This window comes from Accipiter gentilis, chromosome 17 (assembly GCF_929443795.1).
Source record: "Accipiter gentilis chromosome 17, bAccGen1.1, whole genome shotgun sequence".
Classification (NCBI taxonomy): Eukaryota; Metazoa; Chordata; class Aves; order Accipitriformes; family Accipitridae; genus Astur; species Astur gentilis.
The window spans coordinates 29,307,937-29,330,556 of NC_064896.1; the positions used below are offsets into that span (position 1 = coordinate 29,307,937).

The 22,620-nt window shown below is 67.6% G+C and overlaps 5 protein-coding genes and 1 long non-coding RNA gene across 9 annotated transcripts; 5 read left to right on the forward strand and 1 right to left on the reverse strand.

Annotated features, from left to right (window-relative positions):
• The first annotated feature begins 163 nt into the window (after nt 1-163).
• On the forward strand, nt 164-1,483 carry NUDT8 (nudix hydrolase 8). Its single transcript, XM_049821396.1, has 4 exons — nt 164-366; nt 478-610; nt 934-1,011; nt 1,146-1,483. The coding sequence occupies exons 1-4, from the start codon at nt 164-166 to the stop codon at nt 1,383-1,385; spliced, it is 654 nt and encodes a 217-aa protein (XP_049677353.1). The 3' UTR covers nt 1,386-1,483.
• A 654-nt stretch (nt 1,484-2,137) lies between these two features.
• NDUFV1 (NADH:ubiquinone oxidoreductase core subunit V1) lies at nt 2,138-4,583 on the reverse strand. 2 transcript variants are annotated; one of them, XM_049820358.1, is made up of 10 exons: nt 4,424-4,582; nt 4,245-4,327; nt 3,984-4,154; nt 3,711-3,894; nt 3,438-3,627; nt 3,032-3,244; nt 2,780-2,946; nt 2,623-2,704; nt 2,402-2,547; nt 2,138-2,304 (listed from the first exon to the last, which is right to left on the reverse strand). In XM_049820358.1, the coding sequence occupies exons 1-10, from the start codon at nt 4,475-4,477 to the stop codon at nt 2,221-2,223; spliced, it is 1,374 nt and encodes a 457-aa protein (XP_049676315.1). In that variant the 5' UTR covers nt 4,478-4,582; the 3' UTR covers nt 2,138-2,220. The 2 variants fall into 2 exon arrangements, with proteins under 2 accessions (XP_049676315.1, XP_049676314.1); XM_049820357.1 differs by having other exon boundaries at nt 2,402-2,704; nt 4,424-4,583.
• Nucleotides 3,796-4,411, forward strand: LOC126047153 (uncharacterized). Its single transcript, XR_007508513.1, has 3 exons — nt 3,796-3,884; nt 4,011-4,165; nt 4,266-4,411. It is a non-coding gene; the product is annotated as an uncharacterized LOC126047153 (long non-coding RNA).
• A 266-nt stretch (nt 4,584-4,849) lies between the features above and the next one.
• CABP2 (calcium binding protein 2) lies at nt 4,850-7,957 on the forward strand. Its single transcript, XM_049820372.1, has 8 exons — nt 4,850-5,340; nt 5,589-5,753; nt 5,845-6,006; nt 6,185-6,215; nt 6,343-6,477; nt 6,591-6,700; nt 6,807-6,954; nt 7,030-7,957. The coding sequence occupies exons 1-8, from the start codon at nt 5,083-5,085 to the stop codon at nt 7,053-7,055; spliced, it is 1,035 nt and encodes a 344-aa protein (XP_049676329.1). The 5' UTR covers nt 4,850-5,082; the 3' UTR covers nt 7,056-7,957.
• A 492-nt stretch (nt 7,958-8,449) lies between these two features.
• CDK2AP2 (cyclin dependent kinase 2 associated protein 2) lies at nt 8,450-9,577 on the forward strand. Its single transcript, XM_049820407.1, has 4 exons — nt 8,450-8,748; nt 8,844-8,944; nt 9,032-9,164; nt 9,349-9,577. Exons 1-4 carry the CDS (start codon nt 8,658-8,660, stop codon nt 9,414-9,416), a joined length of 393 nt encoding a protein of 130 aa, XP_049676364.1. The 5' UTR covers nt 8,450-8,657; the 3' UTR covers nt 9,417-9,577.
• A 400-nt stretch (nt 9,578-9,977) lies between these two features.
• On the forward strand, nt 9,978-22,541 carry PITPNM1 (phosphatidylinositol transfer protein membrane associated 1). 3 transcript variants are annotated; one of them, XM_049820302.1, is made up of 24 exons: nt 9,978-10,048; nt 10,302-10,397; nt 11,498-11,712; nt 11,794-11,915; nt 14,417-14,638; nt 14,764-15,078; nt 15,306-15,401; nt 15,541-15,648; nt 15,757-15,818; nt 15,906-16,150; nt 16,422-16,611; nt 16,761-16,868; nt 17,006-17,163; nt 17,453-17,631; nt 18,014-18,184; nt 18,420-18,569; nt 18,674-18,822; nt 18,893-19,003; nt 19,225-19,341; nt 19,549-19,697; nt 19,813-19,962; nt 20,337-20,520; nt 20,803-20,931; nt 21,052-22,541. In XM_049820302.1, exons 2-24 carry the CDS (start codon nt 10,320-10,322, stop codon nt 21,316-21,318), a joined length of 3,675 nt encoding a protein of 1,224 aa, XP_049676259.1. In that variant the 5' UTR covers nt 9,978-10,048; nt 10,302-10,319; the 3' UTR covers nt 21,319-22,541. The 3 variants fall into 3 exon arrangements, 2 of the variants coding, with proteins under 2 accessions (XP_049676259.1, XP_049676260.1); XR_007508511.1 differs by lacking the exons at nt 9,978-10,048; nt 19,225-19,341; nt 19,549-19,697; ... (2 more) ...; nt 20,803-20,931; nt 21,052-22,541 and having other exon boundaries at nt 10,221-10,397; nt 17,453-17,552; XM_049820303.1 differs by lacking the exons at nt 9,978-10,048; nt 18,893-19,003; nt 19,225-19,341; ... (3 more) ...; nt 20,803-20,931; nt 21,052-22,541 and having other exon boundaries at nt 10,221-10,397; nt 17,453-17,552; nt 18,674-18,864.
• Nucleotides 22,542-22,620: the final 79 nt, after the last annotated feature.

A 22,620-nucleotide genomic window follows, 5' to 3' on the forward strand; every position in this document is an offset into this window, starting at 1 on the left:
CGCCCAGCGGGGCAGTCGCGTACGGCTCGGGGGGGGGGTTGCCCAGCCGCCGGCGAAGGGCCGTAAGGCGGCGGAGGGGGGGGTTGCCCGGGGGCGGTGCCGGGGGAGGCGGTGCCGTGGGCGGCCGGTACCGGGCGCCCTCCCCTCCCTCCGTGCCGACGCCATGGCGGAGCCGTGCGCGGAGCTCCTGAGCAGCGGGAGCGAGCGGCGGTGCCGGGCGCGGCTGGCGGCGGCGGCGGCGGGGCGGCGGGGGGCGGCGGCGGTGGCGGCGGTGCTGGTGCCGCTGTGCTCGGTGCGCGGCCGCCCCGCGCTGCTCTTCACGTTACGTTCCCGCCGCCTGGGCGGTCCCCACAGCGGTGACGTCAGGTACCGGCGGCGGATGGGGGGAGGCGGGGGCGGGGGGGGGGAGGGGGCAGTACCGGGTACCGGGACCCGTCCGACGGCCGCCTTTTTGACGGTGCCGTTCAATTTTTGTAGTTTTCCCGGGGGGAGGAGGGACCCGGCGGACGGCGACGCGGTGGCAACGGCTTTACGGGAGACGCGGGAGGAGCTGGGGCTGGAGCTGGGAACCCCGAGCGTCTGGGGGCAGCTGCGGCTGCTGCCCGACCGGGTACCGGGCACCGGGCACCGGGGAGGGGGACACGCGGGGGTGGGGGCGGGGAGGGCGCCGGCGACGAGGACACCGGGTCCGGGAGGGAGAGAGGTTGGGGACGCCAAGGACGCCGTGGGGTGACAAGGACACAAGGGCAGGGTGGCAGGGACACGGGTGACAGGGCTTTGGGGTGACGGCGCACTGGCTGTAGGTAAGGGGGGGGGGGTGTGACAGACACGATGGGTGTCAGGGTTGGGCGCAAGGAGGGGGTCAAGGCGAGTAGGTGGCACTTTGGGGGGGGAGGGTGTCACCACCCGGTCCCTTGCTGATGCACCTTCCAGCAGGGACAGATGGTGGCTCCGGTCGTGGCCAACCTGGGGGCCCTGGAGGACTTGACGCTGACCCCCAACCCCGACGAGGTGGGTGACCCTGCGCCGGTCGCGTCCCCTGCTCGGGGCCGAGCACCCCCTTTCCCTGGCTCCCGCCGGTAACGTCGCGGCAAACGACGCCAGCCACCCCCCCCCACCACCCTCCTCGCCGCCTGTGCCGTCAGGTGGAAGAGGTCTTCACCCTGCCGCTGGCTCACCTCCTGCGGGAGAAGAACCAAGGCTACACGCATTTCCGCACCGCTGGCCGCTACGGCTACACCCTGCCTGTTTTCCTCAACGGCCCCCACAAGGTCTGGGGGCTGACGGCCATCATCACCGAGCTGACCCTGGAGCTGCTGGCACCCGACCGCTACCGTCGGAAGACTCACGTGTTGGGCCGGCCCCCCGAAGAGAGCTCGGCCTGACACCAGAGGGGATAGGGTGACCCCCTGGGTGCCAGGGTGGTGATTTTGGGGGGGGGGTTGCATGTACAGGCGGGGCTCTCCCTGTGCCTCGGTTGTGCGGCTTCTTTCATCTATACACGGGGATGGGTGGGAGGTGTCTGCTGTGGGGAAATGGCAACGCCTTCCCCCCCCCCCCCACCGGCCCCCCCAACACTCCATCGGTGCTACTACCCACCGCGCTCCCCGCGGCTGATATCACACACTGTGATTTAGTAAAAAGCCATGTTTGGAACCGCTTGCGTCACGGCCTGCAAGTCAGGGAGCACGGCTGGCCCTTGGTGCCAGCACCACGGGGGGTTGGGGGGGATGACAGCTGTCCCCCTGGCACTAGTACAGGCAGGAGTTGCCCTGGTGCCACCGCGGTGGTGGCAGGGAGGGCAGGGTCCCCAAGGAGGGACACGTGGCTGTGTAAATACCCCGGCTGCTTGATGCTGCCCCACAACCATCGACTCTCCCCTGGCCCAGTCCCAGAGAGGGAATGTGGAGTCTCACGGAAGGCCAGGATCTCCCCTCTGGGGGTATCCAGACCCTGGCTGTGTGATCCCCTGATCCCTGGGGATCCCCTGCTCCAGGGGAGGCAGGACCCAGAGCCCCCAACAGTCCCTTCCCACTATTTTATGCCCAAAGCCCCAGCAAAGAGAGAAGGCTGTGAGCGCAGCAGTGTTTATCGAGGACCCCTCAACACAGCCCCACAAACTGCCGTGAGAAGCCCCACACCCCCAAGAAGTGCCCCCCCCCCCCAGCAGGAAAGGGCAGGGTCACCACTGCTGGCAGCCCCTGCTCCACCACTGGCTCCTTACGCTGATGCCGCTCGGGCTTTGGCCTCCCCGTAGCGCCGCATCCTCTCCTCCAGCTCAGGTCGGAAGTGGCGGATGAGGCCCTACACGGAACAAACGAGCTGGGTTAACGGAGCAGGGAAAAGCTGCTGCCCACCCCGGACTCTGCTCCCGGCCCCAAATCCACCACCCCCCCCCGACCTGCACAGGCCAGGCCGCGCCGTCGCCCAGGGCGCAGATGGTGTGGCCCTCGATCTGCTTGCTGATCTCCCACAGCGCATCGATCTCGGCCACCTGCGCATTGCCCTGCACGAACCGCGCCATGACCTTGTTCATCCAGTCGACGCCTGTGGGGATAGGAAGGCCATGAGGGGCCCGTGGCGTGGCACCCACCCCACAGCCCCCTGGCCCCCCCTGCTCACCTTCCCGGCACGGGGTGCACTGCCCGCAGCTCTCATGCTTGTAAAACTCGATGAGGCGAGCAATAGCTTTAATGACGTCGGTCTGGGGAGGGAGGGAGGGGAGGGTGAGAGCCCCGCTGCGGCACGGGCGAGGCCGGGGAGGGGGCTCGTCCCTTACCGATTTGTCCATGACAATGACGGCGGCCGTGCCAAGCCCGCTCTGTGCCTGCACCAGGGAATCGAAGTCCATCAGCACGGTCTCGCACACTGACTTGGGGAGCAGCGGTGTGGAGGAACCCCCCGGGATGACAGCCAGCAGGTTGTCCCAGCCCCCGCGGACACCCCCTGCCAGAGAGGGGGGGACAGGACGGGCTGAGCCGGGCCCGGCGCTGGCCCAGTGCGGTTTGGCAGGGCAGCCCACGGCGCTTACCGGCATGCTTCTCGATGAGCTCCTTCAGAGGCACTGACATCTCCTCCTCCACGGTGCAGGGGTTGTTGACGTGACCCGAGATGTTGAAGAGTTTCGTCCCCGAGTTGCGCTCCCGCCCGAAGCTGGCAAACCAGGCGCCCCCGCGCCGGCAGATGGTGGGGGCCACGGCCACTGTCTCCACGTTGGCCACCGTGGTGGGGCAGCCGAAAACACCTGGAAGCGGCGAGAGCTCCCAATGGCTGCCTCGTCTCTACAGCAGGATTGTGGCCCGGGGACCACTTGGTTCTGTCCAGTCGCCACCATTTTGTCTCGCTTTTGAGTGGCAACTAGAAATCGAGGCTAGTGCCACCAAAAGCCACGCGAGCCGGTTGCAGCGGGAGCAAAGCGGGGAGGGCTGGGGACGTACCCACGTCGGCAGGGAAGGGGGGCTTCAAGCGTGGCTTGCCCTGCTTGCCCTCGATGGACTCGATCAGTGCCGTCTCCTCCCCGCAGATGTAGGCTCCGGCGCCCCTCAGCACGAAGACATCGAAGGCGTACCCTGAGCCGCAGGCATCCCGTCCCAGCAGCCCGGCTTCGTAGGCTTCCCGGATGGCCACCTACAACGGGGGGAGGGACGGGTAGGTCTGGGGGCTTCACCCTCCCCACCTTCACCCCCAAGCCCCATCCCCGCACCGCTCACCTGTAGGTTGGAGGCTTCGTTGTAGAACTCGCCACGGATGTAGATGTAGGCGGCGCGGGCGCCCATGGCGCGTCCCGCCACCAGGCAGCCCTCCACCAGCTTGTGGGGGTCGTGGCGCATGATCTCCCGGTCCTTACAGGTGCCCGGCTCCCCCTCGTCCGCATTCACCACCAGGTACTTGGGCCTGGCAGGGGGTGGGGGGCGAGCGTTGTCAGGGCCGTGCTCCCCACCGGGAGGGAGCCGCGGCGGTGCCGGTACCGGTACGGATCTCACCTGCCGTCCGGGGGTTTGTTCATGAAGCTCCACTTGAGGCCGGTGGGGAAACCGGCGCCGCCGCGACCCCGCAGCCCCGAGGCCTTGATCTCACCGAGGATCCAGTCCACCCCCTTGAGCAGGATCTCCTTCGTCTTGTACCAGTCGCCGCGGCGCAGGGCCCCCTGCAGCCTGCGGGCACGGTCGGTGGCACCGGGACGGGACACACCGGGATCGGCCCCCCCCCTCTCCCCGACCACCACCCCGGTCCCCGGTACTCACCTCCAGTCGTGCCGCCCGTAGAGGTTGGTGAAGATCCGGTCCTCGTCCCGCAGCGACCCGAACTGCGTCTTCTTGGGCGCCGTCTGCGGGGGACACACACGGACTCAGCACCGGTAATAACGGTACCGGCGGGATCGCCCCCCCCCGCGCCCCGCCGCCATCTCCCCATCCCCGCTCACCGAGAAGGAGGCGGCGGGCAGGCGCCGCAGCGCTAGGAGCTGCCGGGCAGCCATGGCGGGGCGGACACCGGCACCGGGACCACCGGGACCACCGTCACCTTCAGGCGCCCCCGCAGCGTCGCGCCGGCGGTGACGTCAGCGGCGCGGCGCTGCGCAAACGCCAGCGGGCGGGGCCGCAGCGGGGGAGGAGGCGTGGCCGCACGGCAGCGGGGCGTGGCCACACACGGGGGGGGTGTGGACACACGGAGAGGGGCGTGGCCTCCCAGGACGGGGCGTGGCTAGGCTGGCGCCGCGCCCGCGCTGCCACGTGCCCCGCGCCCGGGCGCGGGTCGGGTTTCGGTAGCTGAAACCGGAGGCCCCCGGTTCCCCCCCCTCCCCTCCCCCCGCCGCCTCCCCGGGGCTCCCCGCTCTCCCCCCTCCTCCCAGCATCCCGGGGGGGGGGGGCTGCACAGCGCCGTTTCTCCCCCCCGGTGCCGTTTGGGGCCACGTTTCCCGCCCCCCCCCCCTTCCCCGATGCCGGTGGTGGCCTCGTCCCGGCGAAGCACCGGGGGGCCGGGGCGACCGCCGGGGCTCGGGGGATCCGGTTTCCCTCCCGCCTGGCCCCGGGGGGTGGGGGAAGAGATAACGGGGAGCGGTGGTGAGACGGGGCGGCAGGCGGAATGTTCTTCCTCTTCCGCGGGCCCCAACGGAGGGGTACCGGCAGCCCCGCGCCCCCCACCTACCGGGGTGCCTCCCGCCCCCACGGTCCCGGCAAACGGGGCGGCCGCCGCCTCCGCCCGGCCCCACGGCTCGGGGGGTATGGGGGACCCGGCACCGCCGGTACCCCGGGTCGGCCCAGCCAAGGCAGCGTGACCCCCAGGGAGTGTCGGTGGGCCGGTGAGGAGCCGGGGCTCCAGCCGCCCCCCGCTTTTGGGCAGGTAACCGGCGGCAGGGGAGAGGGCCGGGGTATGGCCGGGCACTGGAGGGGGGGGGGGGGGCACTGAGTGCCCCCACGGGGAGGCTGGGGAACCGGGGAACAGCTGGGCGGCTCCCCACATCTGGAGCAGGGCGGCCGAGCGGGGAATAATCCGGGGGATTATGTGTGTGCGCGGGCGCGGCGCACCCCCCCCCCCGCCTGCCCTGCATATCCCCAGATATTCCATAAAAACCTCAAATCCCCACGCAGCCACGGCCGCTATCACACCCCCCCCGGCCCCGGCTCACCCCGGCGGGGTGGCAGCCCCCAGGACTGCGCCAGCCGGCCCCACGGGGCCAGGCATGCCCTGCGGCGCGGGGGCAGCCCCCAGCCATGGGCAACTGCACCAAGACCCCTGAGCGGAGGCTCCCTAAGGTAAGGCCGGCCCTGGGGGCAGGAGGAGGGGGGGACACCCCTGGCTCGGTCCCCCCCCCCGCCTCGCCGTTGATGCCCGCTCTCTCCGCAGGATGGGAAGCCGCGCTCCGGTCCCCCGGTCCCCGGCGCCGGTGACCCCGAGGAAGCGGCGGAGGCGGCGCAGTCTCCACCGCTGCAGAATTATTCGGTGCTGCAGGGGCTGGTGGGGCCAGCCTGCATCTTCCTGCGGCAAAGCATCGCCATCACCCAGCTGGTAGGCGCCCGCCCCCTCCCCACGCACCACGCGCGCCCGCCGCTCCGGGTACCGCGTTGGTGGCTGCGCCCCGCCGTCGCCCGCGAGCCAGCTGGGGGGATTTAAGGCAGGATTCCTGGGTGGGGGATCCGTGGGAGAAGGATCCCTCCTTCGACTCTTCCTGCTTTCTCTTTCCCAGGACCGAGAGCTGCGGCCCGAAGAGATCGAAGGTGAGGTGCTGCACCCGGAGGGGATGGGGACGGTCTTCGCCCCGGTTGGGAGCTCCCCGGCTGCAGCGGGGCGACGGGCGGGTGGGAGCGGGCAGCGGTGCCGGCGGTGACGCCGCGCTGCCCTCAGAGCTGAAGCAGGCCTTCCGGGAATTCGACAAGGACCGCGACGGGTACATCAGCTACAAGGACCTGGGCGAGTGCATGAGGACCATGGGCTACATGCCCACCGAGATGGAGCTCATCGAGCTGTCCCAGCAGATCAGTACGTGGCGGGGCGCGGGGGGGGCCCCCCTCCGCCCTGCCGGCAGCCGGGCTTGCCCCCGGTGATCCCTGCCTCCTCATCCGCCCGGTGACACCCCCCCCTTCTCCTTGCAGCCGGGGGCAAGGTGGATTTTGATGATTTCGTGGAGCTGATGGGCCCCAAGATGCTGGCGGAGACGGCGGACATGATCGGGATCAAGGAGCTGCGTGACGCCTTCCGTGAGGTGAGGGGACAGGGATCGGGGCGGGGGGGACAGCCCGGGCGCGGGCAGGCTGGCAAGCCGCCGGCACGCCGAGGGCGGCCGTCGCCGACGGGTGCTTGCCGTGCAGTTCGACACCAACGGGGACGGGCAGATCAGCATGGCGGAGCTGCGGGAGGCCATGCGCAAGCTGCTGGGGCAGCAGCTCAACTACCGGGAGGTGGACGAGATCCTCAAGGACGTGGATCTCAACGGGGATGGCCTGGTGGACTTCGAAGGTAGGAGCCGGGGAGAGGGCCGGGAATATCCCCGGGAATATTTGGGATGTTCTGTACGTATTCTCCTGCCGGCAGAGTTTGTGCGGATGATGTCGCGCTGAGGGCGGCGCGTGCCAACACGGGACCCGAGCCCCCGCCGTGCCTTACAGAAGAGGAGGGGGCTGCGGAAGAGAAGCCCGGCTCCGGCTGCTGCGCTGGGGCCGTGCCGGTGCGAGCGCGGCACCTGGGGCAAAGCCCTCGCTTCTTCGGCGCCGGAGGTGCTCAGACTCAACCCGCCCGGCTGCCGAGGTCCAACCGCAGCGTGGGGCGCCGGGGCCGACGCCGGACCCTTTTTTGGCACAGACTCGACCGGGCTTTGGCCTCTTTCACCCTGATCTCCGCTCTCTCCTGCTCCCCGCTCCGCAGCGTCCCCGACCTCACCCCGGCTGCTGTTCCCCAAAACCCAAACGTGCCTGTCCCCTGCCCTCCTTCTGCGCCCCAACTCTGCCGGTTCATCCCTTCAGCCTTCGTTTTGACCCCCATACCCAACGCCGAGCCCCTCAACCCTGACCCCGCTCCCTCTGCGCCATGATTTAAGGCTGACCTCACGGCGTAACCCCGACGCCTGTCCCCCCGTTACCGCCGTTTGGGCTCAGACTTACCCTGCTCTGTCCTGCCCCGTGCCGGTGAGGCATCCCTCCATTTTCGGGGCCGGCATGGACCCTCAGGGTACGTTCCGCCTGACCCCTGGCGCAGGGGAAAGTCCTCGGGGCTTCGGCACCCCGGCCAGCACATCCTTGAGGAAAGAAGCCGGGAATAAAGCGTTCGCCTTCTCCCCCACCTCCCCGGGAGCACGGGTGGGAAGGGGAGAGGCACGCTGCAGTTTGGGGTAATTTTTGCACCTCTGAGTTAAGGAAATCTGCGGCCTCCGAGTTTGGGGGGGGGAGTGGGGGGTGTCTGAACAAGTTTATTAATTTTTTCAATCCTTGCCCTTCTGAAATGAAACATTCTCTCTCTCTGCGGACTTTTGTTTGTCTTTACGCTGAGTTTAAACAGCACTCGCTCGCTCCACGGTTGTCCCGTGTGTGTGTGTCCCCCCCCCGGGTACAACCTCTCTCCCGGACAGCAGGACCCCCCCCCCACACAGAATGCCGCCGGGCCGGGGCAGCCGCTGACCCCCGGGACGGCCCTGCCCGACCCTCCCCAGGCTGCCGGGACCCCCGGGCACCCCCTCACCTGCGCAGGTCCCGGGGACATTTTTTTTTGGGGGGGGGGGGTGGGGGTCCACAGGGTCCCCCCCGGGGCCGCGGTTCTCCTCAGCCGGTACCGGGGGTCGCTCCCCCCTGAGGGGATGAGGCGCACGGGGGGGGGGGGCGGGGCCGACGCCGCGTGTCTCCACGGTGACCGGAGGGGCGGGGGGGGGGGTGAGGCGAGCGCGGCGGCGCGATGACGTCGGCGCCGTGGCGTCATCACGGCGAGCGGCGGTGCCGGTGGCGGGCAGGCGGGGGGGGGGGGGGGTGGCCGGGGCAGGTCGGGCCAGGCCGAGGCGGAGCCGGAGCCGCCGTCCGTCCGGTTGCCCGGATCGGAGCTCGTGTTTTCCGCGTGTGACCGTCACGGGAGGTGGAGCGGCGGTGCGGCCGTCGGTAACCAACCGGTGGGGCGAGCGTGTGGGGGGGGAGGAGGCCGCCCACCGACCCCCGTGAACGGCTGGGCGGCCGTCGGGGATGTCCTACAAGCCTATCGCTCCCGCCCCCGCTACCCCCGGAGCCGCCAGCGCCAGCCCTGCCCCACCGGGGCCCGGGGCACCACCCGCCGGTGAGTGTGTACCCCCCGGTAACGGCGGGGGGGGGGGGGGGAAGGGAGGGAGGATTGGGGGGGGGAGGCAGCCGTTAACCCTCCGTTTCTCGCAGCCACGAGTGTCCCGTCGCCCTCCGGCTCCGTCCCCGGTGCCGCCGCCCCTTTCCGGCCCCTTTTCAATGACTTCGGGCCGCCGTCCATGGGCTACGTGCAGGTGAGAGGCGGGGGGGGGGCGGCGAAACCGGGACCGGGGGTGGCGGGGGCGGCTCTCAACCCTTCTGTATATCCCCCCCCCCCCCAGGCAATGAAGCCCCCCGGGGCTCAGGGGTCGCAGAGCACCTACACCGACCTGCTCTCCGTCATCGAGGAGATGGGGAAGGAGATCCGGCCCACCTACGCCGGCAGCAAGAGTGCCATGGAGCGGCTGAAGCGGGGTAGGGGCGACGGGGTGGGGGGGTGGGGGGTGGGCAGACACACACACGCACCTACACACCGGCTGACCCCCGGTCCTGCTTGCCCGGGGGTCCCCCTGCCCGGTGTGTTGGTGGTGGGAATTGGGGGACACAGACGGGAGACTGATGTGGGGTGTCTTTCTGCTTCCCCCCCCCCCCCCCGCAGGCATCATCCACGCCCGGGCGCTGGTCAGGGAGTGCTTGGCAGAGACAGAGCGAAACGCCCGCACGTAACGGCTGCTGACACCCGGGACCCCCCCCCCCTTTCCCTCCCCGGGACCCCCAATCCCCGGTGTCCCTGCCCTGCTGGTGGTGGCGGGGCTGCCGTGCTGCCTTGTGCCCCCCCCCCCCCGCCCCAGCGCTCTCTTTATAAATGCGTGTTTTTATAAATAAAGGATGTGGTTGGGATTCTGCCTCGGGGGGTTCTGTGGGGACACGGGGGAGGGCCGGGGGGGGGGGGGGGGGCTGTCAGTGGCCCGGGGGCTGCAGCCGGTGCTGGGGGCACCGGGGAAGAGCTCGGAGCTGCGCTGGGGGGGGGGGGGCGAAGGGGGGTCCTAGAGCTGTGCCTGGGCAGAGAGGTGCAGGAATGAGCAAAACCTTCTTCTAACACTTATAAAAAGGGGGCTTTTTTTAATAAAAGCCCCATTTTTCCCGAGCCCGGTGGTGGCGGTGACCCTGGCCGCAGCAGCTTGGGGGGGGGGGGGGGGGGCGGTACCGGCACAGGCGGAGTGCCCGTGCAGCGGCGCTCGCTGCCTTCCTGTCTCTGACGTCACGCGCCGCCCCCCCCCCCTCGCCCCCACCCCCCAAACGTCACGGCCGTCCCCGTGGGAACGGGCTGTGATGTCACGAACCGAAGAGCAGCGCAGGTTCGGCGGGGGACGGGGCGCGGAGGGCGGGGGGGGGGAGGGCAGCGCCGGGGGCGAGCGGAGCCGAAGGGAGCCGAAGAAAGCCGAAGGGAGCCGAAGGAAGCCGAAAGGAGCCGAAGGCGGGCGGGCGGGGCCGAGCGGGCGGGGGGCGCGTTGCCATGGGAGCGGGGCGGGCCCGGGAGCGTCGCAGCGGGCCGGGCCGAGCCGGGCCGGGCCGAACCGAGCCGAGCCGGGCTGACGGCCGCCCCCGCAGGCGCTGCCCCCCGCCGCCATGCTCATCAAGGAGTACCACATCCTGCTGCCCATGAGCCTGGAGGAGTACCAGGTGGCCCAGCTCTACATGATCCAGGTGGGGGGGGGCTGAGCGTTGGGGGGGGGGCAGGGGGCTGTGGGGCTGAGTATGGGGGTCTGGACATTGGGGAGGTGCAGGGGGCTGTGGGGCTGAGCATGGTGGTGTGGGCATTGGGGGGGTGCAGGGGGCTGGGGCTGAGCATTGAGGGGGTGCAGGGGGCTGTAAGGCTGAGTATGGGGGGGCTGAGCATTGGGGGGGTGCAGGGGGCTGTAAGGCTGAGTATGGGGGGGCTGAGCATTGGGGGGGTGCAGGGGGCTGTAAGGCTGAGTATGGGGGGGGCTGTGGGGCTGAGCATGGGGGGGCTGAGCATTGGGGGTGAGTATGGGGGCTGTGGGGCTGAGTATGGTGGTGTGAGCATTGGGGGGCTGCAGGGGTCTGGGGCTGAGCATTGAGGGGGTGCAGGGGGCTGTAAGGCTGAGTATGGGGGGGCTGAGCATTGGGGGGGTGCAGGGGGCTGTGGGGCCGAGTATGGGGGTCTGGGCACTGGGGGGGTGCAGGGGTCTGTGGGGCTGAGCATTGGGGGGGTGCAGGGGGCTGTAAGGCTGAGTATGGGGGGACTGAGCATTGGGGGGGTGCAGGGGACTGTGGGGCTGAGTATGAAGGGTCTGAGCACTGGGGGGGTGCAGGGGGGCTGTGGGGTTGAGCGGAGGGGTGCAGGGGGCTGTGGGGCTGAATATGGGGGTCTGGGCACTAAGGGGGGTGCAAGAGGCTGTGGGGCTGAGCATGGAGCCTGGAGGGGTGTGGGGGGCTGTGGGGCTGAGCATGGGGAGCTGGGGGGTGCAGGGGGCTGGGGGGCTGAGCATGGGGGACTGAGTATAGGGGGGTGCAGGGGGCTGTGTGGGGCCTGAGGCTGGCCCCGAGGGACTGGCAGGGTGCAGGGGTGTCGGTGAAGTTCGGGTGGGTTTGGGGCCACCGAGCCAAGCAGGGTGTCCTGGGAGCAGGTGTGGGGCTGTGGGCTGTAAACACACAGGGACTGGGGGCTGCAGGAGGGTACAGGGACCCTGGGGACCTGTGAGGTGCCAGGCCTTAAGGGTGTGCGGGTCTCAGGGTTAGGGGGTGCTGGGGGGCCTGTGCTCACCCGGCAACTCTCCCCACAGAAGAAGAGCCGGGAGGAGTCGAGCGGTGAGGGCAGCGGGGTGGAAATCCTCGCCAACCGGCCCTACAGCGACGGCCCCGGCGGCAGCGGCCAGTACACCCACAAGATCTACCACGTTGGCTCCCACATCCCCAGCTGGTTTCGGGCACTGCTCCCCAAGGCTGCGCTGCAGGTGGAGGAGGAATCCTGGAACGCCTATCCCTACACCCGCACCAGGTGGGACCCGGTGGAGCCGAAGGGTGGGCTGCGGGGCTGACCGTGCCACCGGGCTCAGCCCCATCCCTGCATGTCCCCCAGGTACACCTGCCCCTTCGTGGAGAAGTTCTCCATCGAGATTGAGACGTACTACCGGCCGGACGCGGGCCAGCAGACTAACGTCTTCAACCTGAGTGCGGCTGAGAAAAGGCAGAGGATTTTGGGTGCGTACGGCTGCCGTGAGGCTGGCTCGAGGCGCCGGGCAGGACCCGATGCCTGCCGGGGTTCCCACGCGGCGCTCCCCGAGCTGGGTGCGTGGGTGTGCTGCAGCGCCCGAGGGGCTCAGCTTCCCTGCTGGCTGCAGGGGCTCAGCGTCTGCAACACGCTTGGCTTTGCTCTCCCTGCCGGCCCTCGCGTTTTGGGGACAGCTATAGAGGGACCCCAGCAGGGGAAGGCACCTGTGCCCCGAGCTCCCTGCCCTGAGCTCCCTGCCTGCTTCCTTGGTAGTGCTGCTAGAGTCCGCATTAAAGATGTTTTGGGGGTCAATTTTGTCCTCTGCCTTCTTCCCTTGCCTGTATACTTGTTTGCAGCCCTCCTCTTCCCGGTGCCAGCCTTCTCCCCTCTCCTTCCATGTCCCAGCCCCTGTCCCACGCAGTCTGGCACGGCTTTGCCTTCCCAGCCCCTCTCTGGGTGTGCGTGGGAACCTGCACCGGGCTCCTGCAGGGCGTTTCGGATCAGCTGGAGCGGGGGGAAGCTGGAGAAGCGTGTCCCCATTTTCCCACCCCCTGCCCTGATTCCCCTGCTCCCCAGGGCTTTGCTCCAGATCGCTCTCCGGGCCTGGGCCCCTCCGTTGCTTGCCAGAGGGACTGGTGGGCAGAGCTGGGAGCCTGGCGTGGGATTCCTCCCTCGCCGGTGGGTTTGGCCCTGGCTGCTGTGGCCTCCCTTTCCTGGTGGTGTCGATCTGGTCGTTTTAGGCACTGGAGTGCAGAGTGTGACGCGCTGCCTCTTAAAATGGAGGCCTAAAATAGGCACTTGGAGGAAATGATTCATCTGACCTATTTCTCTCATTGGCTCTTGCGGCACTGGGGACGTCCGGCCGGGATGTTGGTGGCTTGGGCTGGGGGGGACGGATTCTGCCCCTGCCACTGCCAGGCAGCAACCGAGGCCAAGCGGATAGCAGGCAGGGCACGGCCCTGTGCCCGCTGCCTGCTGCCCTGCCTGATTTTCCCTGCCGGTGCCTGTCCTGTGGGCTTTCCGCAGGGCGCACTGCATCTCGGGTAGCTGGTGTCTCCTGTGGGGAGCGGTGCTGATGTGGGACTGGCCCAGACACTGACCCTGCTGGGATTTTCTTTGCCAGCTCTCACCCCAGCATCCTGTAACACCGACAGATTTAAACCCCATCTCGCGTTTCAAAGGGCAACGGAGTAACGTGGTTTGGACTGTCGGGACAAACCACGGGGGTAACTGCGTCCTCGCCAATTTTCTCACAGCAGTAGAAGCAAACAGATCCACCGGTCGTCGCGTGAGTGACGCTGCCGGGAGCTGCTTGGGGCTGGCAGGTCCTGTCCCGGCTCCTTGCTGCTGACCGCAGCATGCCGCCATCCAGGCTGCTCGGCCAGCCCGTCAGGCGCTGATTTAAGGGCTCGCGTTCACCACACAATCTGGACGCCGCGGGTGCTGCTTTCCCACCCCGTGGTGGGTTTTGCAGGCTGGGGAGGTTTGGAGGGGTTGTGGTGCTTTGCATTTCAGCTACCTGCCACAGGAAAAGCCCCGCTTCAGAGCACGTGCCCTGCAACAGTTCTGCGCTTTCTGAGCCTTAAAAGTCCTTTTTCCCCCTTTTTTTGGCCCAAGCTGGAGGAAGAGGCCAGCAGGCACCTCGGGGGTGTCAATGGGGGGCAAATAAATGCAGGCTCTGGCAGAGCCTGGGGACGGGCTGGGTGGTCTGGCTGGGGACAGCTCTGTGGGAAGGTCCTGGGGGCCAGCGGGGTGCCCTGGGACCCCCCCAGGACCCCCCAAGACTGGGCTGGAAGGAGCTGGGCTGGAGATGGGACTGGAGCAGCCAGACTGCAGGAGGCATTGTGCAAGGTTGGGCCTGAACAGCCCCCCAAGGTCTGTTCGATGATGTTTTCCTGGGTGCCATCTGTGAGCACCACCTCCAGTTTTGGGGAGGCCACCCCTGTTTTGGGGAGAGGGGAGACATTGCCACCGCAGCCCCTGGCTCGACAGGGGCTTCTCCTGGGTCGTGTGGTGGTTTTGCTGTGCTCCGTGCCCTGTTACTGGGGGACCCTTGGGTCCAGAGCGGGGGCAGCTGGCGGGCCTCACCACTGCGCCGAGCTGCTCCATCCGTCTGTCCTCAGCACCAGCCCCTGCGTCCCCTGGGGTCACCGGGGCCGCTCTCCCAGCTGCCAAATCTCCTGCCTAATGCGCGTATGTGTGTCAGCCCCGGCTCTTCGCACGCCCCATCGCCTCCGCGCCTCCCCCCGCGCCTTTCACAGCCACATGTGCACCCAAGGGGATGTGTTCGTGTGCACCCGAGGGTGCCTTTGATGTTATAGAGTGTTTGCTACTGGCTGTGTCGGACGTGCGGCTTGTGGGAATAATTTGCTGGGTGCCCCCTCTGATTTTGGTGCGGTTTTCCCCTTTTTTCCTGCTTGAGGGGGGCTCCCACCTGCCCGCGTCCCCTTGCTGAGCGCTGCAGGGTGACGAGCACTGTTCCCCCCTGCAGACACCATCGACATCGTGCGTGACCCCATCTCCCCCGGGGAATACAAGCCCGAGGAGGACCCCAAGCTCTACCACTCGGCCAAGACGGGCCGGGGCCCGCTGGGGGACGACTGGCTGGAGGCGGCCGCCAGCGGGCCCCTGATGTGCGCCTACAAGCTCTGCAAAGTGGAGTTTCGCTACTGGGGGATGCAGTCCAAAATCGAGCAGTTCATCCACGACGTGGGTGAGTGCGGGGCAGCAACGGCAAGCCCTCGACCACCGGCACCTTGGCATTGCTGGAGGGGGGCAGGTTTGGGGAGCCCTGAGGCCATGCCGGGCTCGCTCCCCCCCGCACCCTTCCCGTCGCAGGTTTGCGGAAGGTGATGCTGCGCGCCCACCGCCAGGCTTGGTGCTGGCAGGACGAGTGGACGGACCTGACGATGGAGGATATCCGGCAGTTGGAGGAGGAGACGGCGCGGATGCTGGCGCAGAAGATGGCCAAGTGCGGGGAGGTCGAGGAGCCCCCCATCGCCGGGCCCAGCCCCGAGGGGCGGCCCGAGCCGGGGGGTGCCAGCGGGCAGGAGGGGGCCGAGGTGCAGGGGGTGGCTGATGCCTCCCCTGACGATACCTTTGCCAAGCAGTGGTCCACCTCTTCCCGGTCCTCCTACTCTTCCCAGCATGGAGGTGAGAGACCAGGTCCTGCGTGGGTGGGATGGGGACCCCCAGCCCTCCAGCTTCTACCGTTCTCTATAGATGTGTGGGGGGACCCTTTCTTCCCCGGTCTGGGGGGTTCTGGGTGACCCAGGGGGGGCTCTGGGTGAAGGAACAAGGGGGAGCTGTGGAGCAGGAGTGGGGTCTCGCTGCGGGGGGGGGGGGGGGGGCTCTGGGTGCTGACCCCGTGCTGGTGGCAGGGGGGGTGTCTCCTCAGAGCCTGTCCGAGTGGCGGATGCAGAACATTGCCCGTGACTCCGAGAACAGCTCCGAAGAGGAGTTTTTTGATGCTCACGGTATGTCGGGGGAGCCCCACGGTCCTGACACAGCATTTCAGTGGCAGGGACCAGGCACCAGCTTGGGGAGGGCTGGATGCATCTGGCAGGGGGGGCCCTTGTGGGCTCCCCACCCACGTCCCCCTCCCCGCTGCCGCAGAGGATCTGTCTGACAGCGATGAGGTCTTTGCGAAGGAGATGACAAAGTGGAGCTCCAATGACTTCTTGGACACGCTGGAGCGGCCGGTGGAGCTGGACGAGGCGCTGGGTGAGTGGTGGGGGGGTCTGGCCCCAAAGCCCAGCATGGGTGTCCTGGGAGGGGGTCAACCTCCGCCTGGACACCCTGGCCGGGCTCACCGGGGCCATGTGTTCGCAGCGGACGGAGCCGGCGCTGCCAAGGCTGATGGCGAAGGATTGGGGGCATCTGGCTTCCCCGAGGTGCGTGCCCTGCCTCCTCGTCCCTTCCCTCGGTCTGTGCCCCCCACCCTGGCACGGGTGCCGATGGCAGCGCTCTCCTTCCCACAGGGGGGCTCGGCGGAGAGCGCGGGGCAAGCGTGCCGGATCCACGCCCTCTTCCTCATCCTCCACAGCGGTAACATCCTGGACCAGGGAGCGGGCGAGCCGGGCTCCAAGCAGGCGGACGTGCAGACGCTGGCGGCCACCTTCGACGCCGTCACCCGCGTCCACTTCCCCGAGGCGCTGGGGCACGTGGCGCTGCGCCTGGTGCCCTGTCCGCCCATCTGCGCCGCTGCCTATGCCCTCGTCTCCAAGTATGGATGGCAGCGCCGTGTGCCGCGGCCGTGTACTGTGCCGTGGGGCGAGGATGGGGGGCTCTTCTCCTGGAAAACCACCCTAGAGCTGTAGGAGGGGACCGGGGGTGTGGTGGCCTTAGAGATAGGACTTTCCTTCTCTCGGTGTGGCATCCAGGACAAGCGATGGGATGGGGATAACTCCCCATGCAGCATCCCGGGGCGAGCGTCGTGCAGTGGGATGGGGATGTTGGGGCAGCCCTCTTCATCCTCTCCCCTGTTTCCATCTCAGGCTCAGCCCCTACAGCCATGACAGGGACAGCCTGTCCAGCAGCCAGGACCACATCCCGCTGGCAGCCCTCCCGCTGCTGGCCACCTCCTCGGGGAGTTACCAGCACGCCGTGGGTGCCGTCATCGCCCGCGCCAACCAGGCGTACAGCACCTTCCTGCACTCTGGGGAGGGGGCCGGCTTCTGCGGCCAGGTGAGAGGGGAATTTGGGGGATTCAGGGCAAGTTTTGCTCTGGGTTCCAGCTGGGGCTCGCCTCCGCTGGGAACCGCTTTGCCCCTGTGCGGTAGCGCTTGGGGGCTCTGTCCTTCGTCGCCCTCGGCACGGGTGCGTGCTATCCACAGGTGGTGCTGCTGGGGGACTGCGTGGGTGGCATCCTGGGCTTCGACGCGCTCTGCCAGAGCCGGACGGGATCAGGGGGCAGCCGCAGCAGCAGCCGCCGTGGCAGCCTGGTGAGTGCCGGCAGCCTGCCGCCGGCCTGGATCGGGGAGGGTGGGAAGGCGGTTTGCGCCCCTGGGTGCTGGGGTGCAGGGTTGGCAGGGGTGCTGGTGGCAGCTAAGCCGGGCACTCGCTGCCTCTCCCCGCCCAGAGCACGGAGCCCATCTCCCCTGAGCTGTGTGGCGGCAGGGACCCACTGGCCGACGGGGCGGACGGAGCAACAGGATCGGGCCAGGCCAGTCCTGAACTGGGGGCACAGCCGTCCTGCCGGGAGCAGGGGGACAGCCACCATCACAGCTCCTCGTGCAGGTGAGAGCAAGGGGGATGGTCAGCTGTGCCGTGGCCCATCCCCGCAGGAGCTCTGCTGATCTCCCGACTAATTTTGTGCTTTATGGAAAGGGTGAATTTCCCACCTGCCCCAGCCTGGGAAGGAGCATTGCATGGGGGCAGCCTGCCCTGGGGGTGTCTTGCTGGAGCTCCCCTGCTTCCAGCAGCTCTTCCAGACTAACGGGGCTGTGCCAGGCACAGCTTTGCCCCCGGGCTGGTGGGAGTGGGATGGCACTGTCCTTCTCCATGCCCACCGGCCCCACTGTCCCAGCCTGCAGGCCAGCGAGGCCCCGCTGGAGGCAGAGGCACCGCGGAGCGGCACCGCGGCGCTGGACGGGACGGAAGGCACCAGCACTCGCCTCGACTTTAAGGTATCCGGCTTCTTCCTCTTTGGCTCCCCGCTGGGGCTGGTGCTCGCGCTGCGCAAGACCGTCATGCCCGCTCTGGATGGTGAGGACCCCCGCCAGCCGTGGTGCCAGCCCCCGACCCTCCCCGCGGGGCTCGAGCCCTCATCCCCGAGTCGTGCTCCCCCCGCCCCCTGCAAGCCTGACTCCCCCCAGGACCTCCCCAAAGAGCCCTGCTTGGGTTTGAGCCCCTTGCACACCCAGCCCTGGCTGCCTGGGTGTCGGTGTTGGTGTGTGCCCGAGCATCCCCTTCCCCGCTCTGTGCCTGGTGCCCTGGGTTTGCCTCTCCAGCCTTTCCTCTCACTGGGTCTTGCTTCCTCCGCCCTGGGTGTTGAGCTCCCGGCTGCGCTGCCCTATGCCCGCCAGCCCTTGGGCTCCTTGCCGTGCAGGCTGGACAGCCCTGAACTCCCCCCCCATCTCTGCCCCAGTGGCCCAGCTGCGTCCTGCTTGTGAGCAGATCTACAACCTCTTCCACGCGGCCGACCCCTGTGCTTCTCGCCTGGAGCCCCTCTTGGCCAAAGCTTTCCATGCCGTCCCGCCGCTCAGCGTGCCCCGCTACCAGAAGTACCCCCTGGGTGACGGCACCTCCTCCCTGCTGGGTGAGCAGCCCCCGTGCCGGGCTGGTCCCGGGCACCCCAGGGCACGTTGCGGGCTCTGGTGTCATGCTGGGGTAGCCAGAGCACTCACAGCCCTGCAGGACCACAGCTGGGTTGGGGGGGAAGGTGATGTGCAAGCCCTGTCCACCCCTTTGGGGCTGTGCTGGAAGGGGGGGTGTCCCAAGGTGGTTGGTGTCCCCAGGGGGCTCTGGGTGTCCTCACTCGTGTCTCTCCACAGCGGAGGCCTTGCAGATGCACTCTGCCCTGTTCCTGCCCGAGGTGGATGTGGCCGCCCCCCCTACCCCCACCGGCAGTTTTGGGGGCTTCTGGAGGGGCAGCGAGCCGGCAGACCCCCCCACTCCCGCCAGCACCAGCGAAGTCGTCAAAAGTAAGTGCCATCCCTGCCCATCCCATCCCATCCCGTGCCAGTACCACGGGATGCGCGATGCAGAATAAGGTCTGGGGACAGATTCATTCCAGCTCTCCCCACAGTCCTGGAGCGCTGGTGGGGCCCAAAGCGCATCGACTATTCACTGTACTGCCCCGACGCCCTGACCGCCTTCCCCACCATCACCCTGCCTCACCTCTTCCATGCCAGCTACTGGGAGTCCTCTGACGTGGTGGCCTTCATCCTGCGCCAGGTATGGCGGGATGGGCGGCACGGCTCGCCGGGGCCGGTGGAGGCTGAGCTGGGGTTGTGTCGCTCGGCAGGTGATGGAGAAAGAGGGGCCGCAGCCGGCGGAGAGCGAGGAGAGCTCTATCTACAGCCCTGCTATCCCCCGGGAGAAGTGGCAGCGCAAGCGCACCCAAGTGAAAATCAGGGTGTGTGCTTTGTGGCCATCGGGAGCCTGACCCTTTGCCGGGGCAGTGCCGGGCTCTGTCCATACCCAGTTGCCCGGGCAGACCCTGGCCGTGGGCCAGTGCAGCTCGGAGGGTTTGCTTCCCATCTGCCAGAAGGATGCTGGGATGGTCCCACAGGACGGTGGGGCCCGTGTGCCCCTGCGGGGGCTTCCTCGGGTGCTGAACCCCTGGTGTCCCTGCAGAACGTGACAGCCAACCACCGGGCCAGTGACGTGATCGTGTGCGAGGGCAAAGCGCAGGTCCTCAGCGGGCGCTTCATGTACGGACCCCTGGACGTGGTGACGCTGACCGGGGAGAAGGTACTGCTGGGATCACGGGTGCTGCCAGGACCCCATCGAACAGGGTGGGGATGTTCAGGAGGGGGCACGGGGCTGGTGTCGCCAGCAGCAGGAGAAGGGATGTGGACCCTACGTGGTATGGTAGGAGAGGGTCTTAAGGACTTGTAGGTTGGGGACGTGGCAGGATCTGGAGGTTCAGTCCATGCTCAGCCCTTTTTCCTCTTCTAGGTGGACATCTACATCATGACACAGCCGCTCTCGGGGAAGTGGCTGTACTATGGCACTGAGGTGACGAGCGGCAGTGGGCGCCTGACCTTCACCATCCCTCCAGACAAGGCTCTGGCCATCGGCATCTACCCTGTGCGGATGGTGGTCAGGTGAGATGCGGGGGTGCGGTGCCATCTTGGTTCCTCCTCCAGCCCTTTCGGCAGAGCTAGACCTGCCCGCTCCGTGGCAGAGCCTCCTCTGAGCCTCCCCGCTCTCCCGCCCCAGGGGGGACCACAGCTACGCCGAGGCGTACCTGACGGTGGTGGCCCGGGGCACCGAGTCAGTCGTGTTCAGCATCGATGGCTCCTTCACCGCCAGTGTATCCATCATGGGCAGCGACCCCAAAGTGCGGGCAGGGGCTGTTGACGTCGTACGGTAGGTGCCCTTAAAGTCAGGGGGACAATCTCCTCTTTTCACGGTGCAGCCACAACCCAACTGGGGTAGCAGGGTCACGGGAGCAGGCTGCCTTCCTATGGATGAGCTGGGGGATCTCCTGCCACCCCCTCACCCAGAGAGTTTTCACAGCATTTCTGTGCTGGTGCCTTCTTGTGGGGGAAATACTCTGCTCCTGAAGCCTGCTGTGATACCTCCATAGCTCTGCTGTGCCTTCAGCCTTGACAAAACCTCTGGTAGGAGGAAGGTTTTGGAGGCAGCACCCATGTGTGATGTGTTGGGAGATGCTTGGCAGCTTCCTGCCGGCAGGACTGTCCCCACACGGGCTCCTGGCAGCAACCCGTGTCCCCTCCTAGGCACTGGCAGGATTCGGGCTACATGATCATCTACGTGACGGGACGCCCCGACATGCAGAAGCATCGCGTGGTGGCCTGGCTTTCCCAGCACAACTTCCCCCATGGTGCTGTCTCCTTCTGCGATGGGCTCACCCACGACCCCCTGCGCCAGAAAGCCGCCTTCCTGCAGAGCCTGCGCACCGAGGTGGGGACATGGGGCTGATGGTGGTGGAGGGGTAGCGTGAGCTGTGACCTGCTCCATCCCAGGGGTCAGGGGAGCTGTGTGTAGAGATGTTTGGAGCTGGACCACGCTGTGCTGGTGGAGCTGGCACCCTCTCCCACGACTGTGTTCAGGGCACAGAGGGGCAGCTCCCAGCCCATGGCGTTGCAACCATCCCTCGTAAAAGGAGGGTGTCCGTGTCCCCTGGGGCCGGCTGTCCCTGCCGGAAGGGTCGTTCCCTGTCCTAATGCTCCTTTCTATGGGCAGGCGGAGATTACCATCGTCGCCGGCTACGGCTCCACCAAGGACGTCTCCGTCTACAGCTCGCTGGGACTCGCGCCGGCACACATCTACATTGTCGGCCGGGCCGTCAAGAAGTTCCACAACCAGTGCCAGGTACGGTGGTGGGGCTGGGGACACATTGGGGCTGCAGGGGACAATTGCTGACCCCACCAGGGCGCAGGGAACATGCGATGGCCGAGGCTGCTGGCTCAGGCCGTCCGTGCGTCCCCACAGTTCCTGTCCGAGGGCTACGTAGCCCACCTGGCCCAACTGGAGGCAGCGGCCCTGGCCCACTCCCCCAAGGGACCCCCGCGGCCCGTGCTGGGCAAAGGTACCTACGGCTGCCCGGCGCCCGTTGACTTCCTACGCAAGCAGAGCCAGCTCCTGCGGTCTCGGGGCTCCAGCCAGGCAGAGCGGGATGGGGGACCCCCACCGGCACCCCCAGGGCTGCCCCGGGCCAAACCCCGCAGCGTCAGCCTCAAGCTGGAGGGTGAGGAGTGAGGATGGCATGGTCACCATCCCGCCACTGCAGCCTTCGTTTCTGAGCCAGGAGCACCTGGGGCCAGAGCCTGCGACAGACCCTGAGCCGATAGGAAGGAGATGAGGTGCTGGGTCCTCTGAGACTGAGGGGCCCTGGGAGATGGCACTCCAAGACCCCCTCCGAGGGCCAGAGCTAGCCCCTTGGGGCTGAGCCACCCCGGGTTCCCCCTGATGCACCCCAACTCTGCTTCCCCCCTTGCTGCCCTGTTCCCCTGGTCCTTTGGGGCTGCAGAGCTGCTGCTGGGCAGTGCCCGGTGGGGTTCCCCCCCCTCCCGGGGTCATCTGTCTGTGGGCAGCGTTGGGGGGGGGGGGGGGGTCCGCTACACCCCAGGGCAAGCAGCACCTTCCTGCTCCCCACCTATTTATTTCCGTTCAGTGGCGCCAGCCGTGGGGCAGGGGAAGGGCCGGGATTCAAAAGCGGTTCCTCTGTTCTCTTCATTTCGGTGTGAAATAAAGCGATGTAAAGACGAGGTGCCGGGGCCTGCGTTTCTGCTCTATACGCACTCGGCTATGGATGCCGGCAGCTTCCCCTGCCAGCAAAGCCCTGGCGAGCCTCGGACCCAGGGCCATGGTGTCACGCAGGGAGGTGGCCTTGGGGCACAGCAGTTGGGTCACAAGCAATTTAGGACACGTCGTGAGGCAGGTAAAGCTGCTAAGAAATACAGCCTGGGGTAGCTCTGGGCTGCGCCGCTGCTCTCGAGTACGCGTTGATGCTGACATCAAGCTGTACGTCGTGTGAGCGGCTAAACCTTTTCCACAAGGGAACAGCCATGGTGTTAGGGCAGGGATGGAGGGACCGTGGAGGCTGGAGGAGGAAAGCTGCTGGCTTCAGTGAGCAGAGCAAGGCCGGGGCAGCTCAGCCACCCTGCTGTCACCTCTGGGCTGGGCATGGGGCAAGGGCTGTGGATTTTGGGGGGCTGCAGCGGTGTGGGCTCAGCTTTGAGCTCCTGCAGCACAGGGCCATGAGGGGCATGCACTGATACAGCCTGTGCGTGCATTAGAGCTGCTTTCACACGCTGAAGCCAGGACGGAGCCTGCTGGAGAGTTTTCTTGGCTCTACACCTTAGAACAGTCATTTAGCAGCTATAACCCATGCATGATGGGGGGGAGCACTTACCACAGCAAGCAGGGGCTCAGTTTTGCAGTGAGTTTGCAAGGCCTCAGGGCCAGGGCTTGCCATGCTCCTTCCCCCCGACCTGTTCTTGGCCTCCTTGCAACTTTGCTTTACCTCATATATCTGTAACAGCAGTTTTTCTAAGTCAC

What these genes read in the sequence shown, in the direction of transcription:
- NDUFV1 (XM_049820357.1), bottom strand. Translation starts at nt 4,477, where the DNA reads ATGGCTGCCCGGCAGCTCCTAGCGCTGCGGCGCCTGCCCGCCGCCTCC. An exon ending in AACAAACCCCCGGACGGCAG is followed by an intron (nt 3,895 to 3,983) that starts GTGAGATCCGTA and finishes ACCCCCTGCCAG; the next exon opens with GCCCAAGTACCTGGTGGTGA. An exon ending in TCATTGTCATGGACAAATCG is followed by an intron (nt 2,705 to 2,779) that starts GTAAGGGACGAG and finishes CTCCCTCCCCAG; the next exon opens with ACCGACGTCATTAAAGCTAT.
- CDK2AP2 (XM_049820407.1), top strand. Translation starts at nt 8,658, where the DNA reads ATGTCCTACAAGCCTATCGCTCCCGCCCCCGCTACCCCCGGAGCCGCC. An exon ending in GCCCGGGGCACCACCCGCCG is followed by an intron (nt 8,749 to 8,843) that starts GTGAGTGTGTAC and finishes CGTTTCTCGCAG; the next exon opens with CCACGAGTGTCCCGTCGCCC. An exon ending in CATGGAGCGGCTGAAGCGGG is followed by an intron (nt 9,165 to 9,348) that starts GTAGGGGCGACG and finishes CCCCCCCCGCAG; the next exon opens with GCATCATCCACGCCCGGGCG.
- CABP2 (XM_049820372.1), top strand. Translation starts at nt 5,083, where the DNA reads ATGTTCTTCCTCTTCCGCGGGCCCCAACGGAGGGGTACCGGCAGCCCC. An exon ending in CGCCCCCCGCTTTTGGGCAG is followed by an intron (nt 5,341 to 5,588) that starts GTAACCGGCGGC and finishes ATCCCCACGCAG; the next exon opens with CCACGGCCGCTATCACACCC. An exon ending in CGAGCTGTCCCAGCAGATCA is followed by an intron (nt 6,478 to 6,590) that starts GTACGTGGCGGG and finishes TTCTCCTTGCAG; the next exon opens with CCGGGGGCAAGGTGGATTTT.
- PITPNM1 (XM_049820302.1), top strand. Translation starts at nt 10,320, where the DNA reads ATGCTCATCAAGGAGTACCACATCCTGCTGCCCATGAGCCTGGAGGAG. An exon ending in GCAGCCGCCGTGGCAGCCTG is followed by an intron (nt 16,869 to 17,005) that starts GTGAGTGCCGGC and finishes CTCCCCGCCCAG; the next exon opens with AGCACGGAGCCCATCTCCCC. An exon ending in CGGCACCTCCTCCCTGCTGG is followed by an intron (nt 18,185 to 18,419) that starts GTGAGCAGCCCC and finishes GTCTCTCCACAG; the next exon opens with CGGAGGCCTTGCAGATGCAC.
- NUDT8 (XM_049821396.1), top strand. Translation starts at nt 164, where the DNA reads ATGGCGGAGCCGTGCGCGGAGCTCCTGAGCAGCGGGAGCGAGCGGCGG. An exon ending in TGCGGCTGCTGCCCGACCGG is followed by an intron (nt 611 to 933) that starts GTACCGGGCACC and finishes TGCACCTTCCAG; the next exon opens with CAGGGACAGATGGTGGCTCC. An exon ending in TGACCCCCAACCCCGACGAG is followed by an intron (nt 1,012 to 1,145) that starts GTGGGTGACCCT and finishes CTGTGCCGTCAG; the next exon opens with GTGGAAGAGGTCTTCACCCT.